The sequence below is a fragment of the Anarhichas minor genome, unplaced genomic scaffold (genome assembly GCF_050575085.1).
Source record: "Anarhichas minor isolate MPS153535 unplaced genomic scaffold, ASM5057508v1 ptg000024l, whole genome shotgun sequence".
NCBI classification, from domain to species: domain Eukaryota; kingdom Metazoa; phylum Chordata; class Actinopteri; order Perciformes; family Anarhichadidae; genus Anarhichas; species Anarhichas minor.
Window position 1 is genome coordinate 17,151,180 of NW_027466470.1, and position 9,100 is coordinate 17,160,279.

The window sequence follows — 9,100 nt, forward strand, 5'->3', positions numbered from 1 at the left end:
CACGGGGTTATGTGTTGGTACATTTTGACAGAGACGCTACCGCCTTTCGACGGTGTTGGCACTCTGCACCGCTTTTCAGGGATCGCGTGCCACAGTTAGCCGAGCCTAGTCATGTGCAGTTATGCCCATGCAATGCAAACACGAGGAGAAATGCCAAGTCATCACTTCCTGCTGTAGTGTCACATCCTGGTTTCTGTGCTGCTAGCCAGGGGAAAAAGGGCCTTGGAAGTGGAGAGAGGCAGGGCCGCTAACAAGGGGGGGGTCGAATCTGCTTCAGTTTTGGCTCCAATTCCGGGTTTGTCCCCGTGCCATCCGGTTCAGTTTCTCCTGACTTTGACTTTTGTCAGTGTGGATTGCATTGGTCAGGGAAGACGAGACACGTTTACCAACTGCTCAGTCCTGTCACTGATCTGCAGTGGTGGTAGTGTCAACATGACATTCTCCTTATGCGTGCAAAGGCAATACAAATATTAGTATCTACAGGTTAGCACCAGCATGAGAGGAGAGCCAAACCCTGCAAATCAGACACTTTCCTTTGTTTGTTTTTTCACCCGGGAGAGAACTGACATTTTTTGACTGTTAGTAACACGGATCCACCCAATCGATTTCCCCAACATATGACTTCATCATCAGCTGCAGGTTGAGAGTATTTTGACCGCCTCCGTCCATAAAAACTGTTTATCGGCCTGGCTTTAGTTCATGCATCCCCCGCCCCCCAAATGACCCAGAGGCCAGTAAATGAAATCAAGACTTAAACTGTCCCCCTGGCTGAATGCCACAGTTGCATTTCATTTGCTTTATGCAAACGGAGACATTATCAGTGATAAACAGATGGGCTGTTATCATCAGAGTGGACGCAAGCTCAGGGTGCCACAACCCCCTCCAATCTACTCTGTGATAAGAGTCTTTGTTTTTGAAAATGTAATCACATCATCCCATCAATACTGACGGCAAGTTTACTCTGAGCCCCGTGGATCAGGTTTCATGCTTTTCCAAAAATTTTTTTACTTGATATAAGCATACATGCAGCATCGGCAATTGGAGAAGAGCTGATATGCATAATGAGATAATAAAAAAATAAAAAAACACCTTCCTCCTCCAGCTAGCTGACCCACTATGATGACTGTGGGCCTACTGCATGCTTTTTCCTCAGCCTGGCCAGCTCAGACAGGAACACATTACGACACAATGGCGGTGGCAGTGTGTGTGGAGGGAAAGACTTCACATTAACACTTGAAAAGCTGTAAGCACATGTCACCGGTGTTTGGTTAGGGCAGCGATGGGGCGGGTGGGGTTGCATTATTATAGTGCACTAATGACCTTTGCTCCAAATTTAAAAAAGGGGGCCTCCACGTCTATTATGTCCATTACGACAAAATTCCACCAGCACCTGGCACTCTTCTTTTTTTTTGCCCAATGTGCCAGTGGTGGCGTCTCTCTGCCATAGGTCACACTTTGTGTCAGCTGCTGCGATGACTCACTCACTCACCGTCAGTCGGCACGATCTCACATAAACAGTCCTACTACTTCCAGGTCCAACGTGAGCCCAATCTGCGAATCTCTACCGAATAGAAATGACTCTAGACGGCCCACTGTGGAGAAATGCACGGCTCAACGGAGGCACAACCACAACCACTCATAAAGAAGCTGTCAAATTATTCCGACGTCATTTCATACAGACTGATGCTGCTTGCTTGAGTTAGATTTTTATTCTCGTGTTGATAAGTGCCATCATTTCTCCATTTAACGTAAATCGATATTTATGGGATTAGGGCGGGTATCAGGGTATCACGCATGCATAACACGTACAAATGATGGAAAGGACGTCCACCCCGCTTACCTTGGTGACCACGTTCTGTGCAAGTCCCGTGTGCAGCTCGAAAGTCCACTCGCTGCATTTGCAGTGCATGCTGGCATTGTCAGTGTGGGTGCCGTCACTTCCATTGTCATAAATGTTAGCCGGCCGCGCGCTGATGTTTCTCGGATCGCCTGACAACAAGGGGCGACTCGCGGTGTGATCAGTCAGGTTCGCCAGCGGCTGGACGCATGTGGTGTTCGGCTGGGCGAGGAGGAAATTACTAGAGTACTGGCTGAATCCGATAAATAACGCCGGGATCCATGTCAGCACGATCAGCTGTTTCTGGTACTTCCCAAATCCCCCGAGAAACGGCAGAACGGAGTCGTCGATGCGTGTCAGCAGCTCCTGCGACGCGGTGTCGGGGGACACGAAGCCGTTCTCGGGTTGATGGTCCTCCGTGTCGAGCTGCACCACGGCCATCGCGGTTCCACCGATAGATGCCTCCGTAGTGTTGCGAAGCCGGGTTTGCATTGGCGCTATCCCCCCCACCCACCCACTCACTGTCGACTCCACAATGCGTCAATGCCCCGAGCTCCGGCGGTGAAAGCCGTGCGCAGTCAATCACTGGAGTGGAAATAAGACGCACCTCTTTATTATCAGGAAGCACTTCCCTCCGTCTGCCACCAAACCCCCCCCCCCCCCTCCCCAGTGCGGGACTCGGTGCGGGCTCACGCTCCGAAACAAAAGGCGGACCGCAGTTAGTTTTTAAAAAAAGCGATGGTGAGGGAAACTATCTCATGGTGTTTTCCGTGGTCCCAATCACCGGTGTCTCTGTCGGTCAGCTGTGGCAGCAGAGCCCGATGGAAGTGGTTCCCAAGGGAGCCACAGGTAGACCTACCTGCCCATAAGGCTGCGCGCTGCTGACTCTACGCCAACATGGCCACCTGCAACCACTGGTGACCACTTTCACAATCAAAAATGCTCACTCTCAGTAGAGCAAGACAGCTACTGGGGGGGAAAAACCCAATGAAGTTCCTTATAATATCTAAAAAATGTTATTCGGTAAATAAACTAGTAGCCCTAGTAAACTAGTTTGCACATTTGTTTAAACGAACACACTGTTGTTCTCACAGTAGGCCAAATATATTTTGCAACCATAATGTGTATGCTATTTTAATTCATTTATACATTTTTGTGGTTGTTATTCTTGTAGAGAAATTGGAATTCCAAACATTTTGCAAGAAAGCCACAAGGTCCAGTATTTTGGCTTCTTCCAAGGGACACTGAACCAAACATATTGTTGTAGATGAAAGATAAGTAATACAAAGATTCTAAATGGACAGTGGGCTACAGATGTCCTATCGCGGGTGGTAGGAGGAGGAGGAGGAGGAGGAGGAGGAACTAGCTCTATCTCCGCCCAGTTCTGTAGCAAGCAATAAAAAAAAACATGCCACTTCCACTTTAGCTGTCAGCAAAGGTGAATAATAAAAAAAGATAACGACTCTTTGTTTAACTTGTAATCACAGATGTGAGCAGAAACCTCTAGAACAGGGCCCAATGACTAACATGTGTAGTATAGGGATAGTGCAGTGAGTGGAGCAGCATTGAAAGGAGTACGGTCTTGAGTATCAACATTGTATTTTCTTGTCATTGATTGCAAGCTTCACTGTGTTCTTCTTTGTTGGTCGTGGATTTTAGCTTGTTGATCATCTCTACTTCCTCGTGATTTTTTTTGCCTGGTGGCAGTGGTGTTATGTCACTATTGTACTAAGTACAATTTTGAGGTACTTGTACTTACTTGTGCATTTCCATTTTATGCTAATCTATTATTCTACTCCACTAAGCTTTAGTTACTAGTGATTTTGCTGATTCAGATTATTAAAACAAACCATAAATCAACTAATAACATCTGATATATTAATATAGGTTCAGCTACTATGCAGTATATATACAATAATTCAAATGAGCTCTACTTTTACCAGCTGCAACATTGCAGTGAAGTAGACATTAATGCTTAAATAATTATAATCTGTAATTATAATACAGTTATATAATATATGCAAATATGAAATGGGTCATTCTCCATAATCAGTATATGTTTACTTTTGTATATTCTTATATTGTGACGCTAAGACGTTTGTACTTTTACTTCAGCAACATTTTGAATGCAGGACTTGTGCCCTGTGGTATTTTTTAATTAAGGAAATGATCTTTACTCCACCACTGCCTGGTGGTAATAAAAAATCTAATCCCTTTCTCACTTTATAATGAGCCAACAGGTCTGCAGTTATAAATATCAGTAGGCCAAAGTCATTAATGATGAGGTTCTTCTACTACCAAGTCTGGAGTTGTAAATGTTAATTGGTACTTACTAAATGGATTTTATTCCAGATGGGCTTCAGCGCTTAGCAGCTGAGTGCATGGTTGAACTAACCGTTGAGAGGTTTGATGAAGTGAAGAAATAAAAGACAAACGCTGGAGAAGGACAAACACCCGTCGACTGATCTTTTTTTATCACAACCTGGCAACCCACAGCTTTTCCTCATTGATCTATAAAGCATTAATAAATAATGTATAACCTATCAATAAAGCCATAACTTATTAACGTTTTATAAAGTGTGCCCTGTTGGAGAGTGGGACCCATTCTTCATGGCAACACATTCGATTTACATTATCTGCTGTGATGCGCATTTTCATCAACAAATTTGATTGAATCCGTATCAAATAGGATTATTATTAATTTTAATATTTTACAATTTCTTGCCCTCAGTTTTACTGAAATGCCACCACTGGTTTGGCCAGACATAATAAGTGGATTTTTGTGAATACATTAAGACATTTGGTCGCAAAACTCAACTTTACACTTCATCATAGTCTCACATAGATTTATTTCTATTATTAATATCACTCTGATTTGACCTGAAGACAGACGTCTTGAATCATGAACATCATTTGATTGTGCTGTAACACTCATTGTGAGTGATTTAAGGAAGCCTCGTGGGACAAACTGGTCGATATTGATGAAAACAAAGAGTTCAGTATTGGTCAGGTTTGATTTACACCCACATGGCTTGAGCCTATATTTATCTGACTCCTACTTGTTTAGCAGTGCTTCGCCCTCCTGGCCTTAACGTGCTATTACATATGTTTTATTCACTCAGGTCGTGTAAAGTCATGCACATTTCATTTTTATTACTTTCTCGAAGATCTGCAAGTGAAGACATGTGATTTTGACTATTTGACACTGGAATATTTTTTTCTTTTTTAAATGATTATTTAAAAAAAGACACATACACACACACACACACACACACACACACACACACACACACACACACACACACACACACACACACAATTGTGACACATTACATTGGAGTAGACGTTTGATGTGACATTTAACATCACAGCCATTCAAATATTGGATCCTGAAAGAACCCAGGAAGGATGAGTGAGGGCGCCCGAATGTCCTGCAGTGTCCTGTGTCTCCTTACAGACTGATGACCCCTGCAGGCAGACTGGAGCAACAGCACCGCTTTCTTGTCATTGCAGCATTTGTAGACTTTTTATTTATTTTTTATTGTGTTTATTCTTTCATATTTGTGAGGTTAAAGTGGGGATTTTCTTTTAGTGTTGAAAACAGGTTTAAAATGACCACAAAAGAAATACAGTATATGTGTTAAATGAAGCTGCTATTCAAATGGTTTAGCTTTCAGTGTGTTGTGCAACAGCTAATGAATTATAAATTCACCTTTCTTCTTTCTCCCTCGTCTCTATTGTCTGAAAGGTAACAATACAAAATAAAATGAAAAACATGAATGTCCGGATCTATGTTATCTGCATCCTTTACAAATATGTCACTCAGACAATGCTTTCTTTTGCAGTGTGTGCAGAAAATATCGCTTGGCTGCGAGCCAACAGAAACCAGTCGACCGTTGTACCTTCACATTATCTCACTGTGCTGTTTGTTATCATTCAAACCTGCTTGTCCCTCCCTAGCAACTAATTCAGGTGTGTCCAGGACCCGCCCCAAGCAATGCTAGGTGTGTGTGTGTGTGTGGGTGTGTGTGTGTGTGTGTGTGTGTTCTATGTGTCTGTCTGTGTCTAATAAACCGGCTTCACAAAAAAAAACCCAGAGGTGTAACTGAGTGAAAGCTGAGTTACACTCGGCACTGAGTGATTCATCTGTTCCGCTGTGAAAAGACAACTCAGACAACAGTCAGATGACAGTGTCTGTATGTATAAAAGACTTATAGATATAGACTGTGTCACAACGTATTGTGATTTAAAAACACATCAATGAATCCTTTCTCGCTGTAGCCACATATATATATATATATATGCTTTTTAGTTCATGTTGGATCCAAAGTCCAAGAGTAATAAAGAGTGATGTATTACTTTGGGATTAGTATCAACTTAAAAATAATAAACTCGTGGGCAATGTGAATAAAGATTGGCCCACACTGTTGCATAGTATGATACACACACTGTAAAGAGCCTTCAGGTAATCTGCAGCTGATAAGCAAATATTGTAAAAGAAAAGGTGTTAACTCAAAGGTTGTTTTTTTTAGCTCTAAATCACTGAGGAATGGCCTCTAATGCTGTTGATTTGTTTCCAGTTGATAACTGAGGCCAGTATTGTGGATGATTTGGGATGGCTTAATGACTGAGGAGTTTACATTCTACAATTACAAAAGTATACTCCTCAGAATTTTGGATATTTTAAAGCTGATTCTGGTGATTTTTTATATTAGAATTAAATATTCTTTTCCACCTTTGAAAAAGAAAACCTCCAAAATACACATTTAAGTGTTTATTTTACTTCTTTGTCTATTTATGTCTGTATATTCATCTTTAATTCACCAAAAGTTAGCATTAGACAATGCCTCATTTTCATATTTAAGCACTGAAACTTGTATTACAAAGTATAACTGTCTTAATGTATGTTATCAACTTGGTGATATCTCTTTGTTGAATTGTTTTACCTATTCACCTAAAATAAAATGTGAAAAAAAGATCAGAAAATAAAAAACATTTTTGGTCAAGTCAAACATTTCTAAAGGCTGTGGTTTTTGGACTCATGATCTCAGTACTTATAAAATCCTGGTTATTACACCCTCTTTTTGTTTTTGTCAAATTCCTTATTGAGTGAAAGTGAATGGCTCTATCCACCAGTGGTCCTGTGAAGAAACACAGAAGTCTCTTCTCCAGTATTGTTTCATGAGTTTATGAAGCAGTGGAAAGTCTGAGGAACCATCAGTGTGTTAACAAGCTGCTGGGGAAACTCAGATCACAGTGTTAATAAGTGAGACAACGTCAATTGTCAATGTGATTTAATAAACCAGCTGTCAGCGTTGTTGTTTTTAAAATGTCCTTCTATACTTAGTGAATGATGTCAGAGCCAGTGTCTGGAAATGACATCACGTGTGTGTCTCCAGGTGACAGGAGGTCAAACTCTCACTGTGAATCAGCAGACATCATCTCTGGGAGTTAACCTGGTGTCACCCTCCACTTGTTTTTGATTAATCATATTTCACTTCCCTTAAGTCAGACACTTTGGTGTGCGTCTGTTTGGTTTTACATTCCAGATGTCAGTTTGGTACGGGTTACACATGCATGATTGACAAATTCCCATTTGCAAGAAATCTCCTCATCACAACCAGGAAACAGTGACCCGCACTGTTTTTTTGTACAGAAAGCAAACATTCAGTTAAAGATTTACTCCCAGTCTGAAGAGACAGTCAGCAAAGATTTCACTTTCTCCTCAAAAAAGAAAGTCCCAGAGATGTGCATGACTGAATGGACAATGCAGACAGCAAGTATAGTTTAAATACAGACAGTAAAGATAAAGGAGGATAATCCAGAGGGTGGCTCTAGTGCAGAGGTGGGTCCGCGAAATTTTTGGTTGATTCGACAATTATTTTTATTTTTTTCCAAACACGAATCTGTCCATTATTTTAATAGTTCAGTATTGTATGTAAGATAACAGGTATCTTTATGCATGGCAGTTGCACTAATAGGCCATCACTCATTTTTCGTTTCCACATTTATGTTTAAAATGAAAACATCAATTTGAATAGCTTGTATGCATGATTATCATGCAATTGACAGACAATGTTGATGTTGGCTTTGGTATCAGCTGACAAGGTATGTTTATAAAAGGCAGTGGCACGACCTACTCACTGTACCTTGCACATGTTAAAAATAAAAACATGAATATATGAACCTGTGTATTATTTGAATAGCTTAGTATTGAATGCACAATAAAGAGGTATGTTTATACTTGGCACTAGGCCCAGTTTAATATAAAACACAATTTTATACAATATACATAGTCGGGGGGTCCCTGCTCCATCTCTCTATCAGTTTGGGGGTCCTTGGCCTGAAAAACGTTGAAGACCCCTGCTCTAGTGCATGACAGACAGGTATGACTTAACCCGACAAAATGAACCATCCCTGCACCGTTTGGCACACCTCACCGTGTCAGTCATGACCCATAAATCTCCCAGAAAGATTCACACCTTATTAACGACAAAAATGTACGCGCAAATGCTGCACAACAACCATAAATCTAAACCATAAATCAGTTGTGCATCTTTGGTTTAATTAAGGCCAAACCCTTTTTTTCTTTGATGGAGAGCTAAGAATTAATGGTTTACTCCCAGTTATTTCCTCATTATACGGCAAGGTTCACTGTCCAACCGTTCCCTCCGTGTCTCTTGGCACGAGAGCTGTTGTTAGCCGCAAGTTTGGAAAATTGTTCATGTTCAGTCTTGCAGTGTCTTTTGTTCAGAGGACGTGTATTAAAAATTAAACAGTCAGAGCGAACCCACCTGAACCTATAGTGGGAGAAAGAAAATGTAGGGTGTGTCTCTTTAGGTGGGTGTGTTTAGCATCTGAGGCTGGCATATCAAGCATTTGTCATTGTAATAAATGAGACACCATCATCAGCATGCGTTTTTATTACGATGTGTAATATCCAGCACAGACAAGTCATGGCAAGTTTTTTCAAAATATGTGCGTGCAAAAAGATTGTTTGTGAAAAAGAGAAAGACAGCAATGCTTGAATTGTTTAGAAACATTCCATTTAATAAGGGCGTTGGTTTCCGTGGACATGCCACCCAGTCCTGCTATCTCTCTCAGTCTGTCCTCACACGTGATGTGGTGTGTGTGTGTGTGTGTCTGTGTGTGTGTGTGTGTGTGTGTCTGTGTGTGTGTGTGTGTGTCTGTGTGTGTGTGAGTGTGTGTGTGTGTGTGTGTGTGTGTGTGTGTGTGTGTGTGTGTGTGTGTGTGTGTGTGTTT

At 41.5% G+C, this 9,100-nt stretch overlaps 1 protein-coding gene across 1 annotated transcript in view; it reads right to left on the reverse strand.

Moving 5' to 3' along the window:
* LOC142956162 (solute carrier family 22 member 23-like) overlaps positions 1–2,355 on the reverse strand; it is a 30,521-nt gene extending 28,166 nt beyond the window's left edge. Inside the window, exon 1 of the mRNA XM_076097554.1 lies at positions 1,841–2,355. Coding sequence (XP_075953669.1) covers positions 1,841–2,329 — 489 coding nt within the window. The 5' untranslated portion in view covers positions 2,330–2,355. The remainder of the gene's footprint in view (positions 1–1,840) is intronic.
* Positions 2,356–9,100: the final 6,745 nt, after the last annotated feature.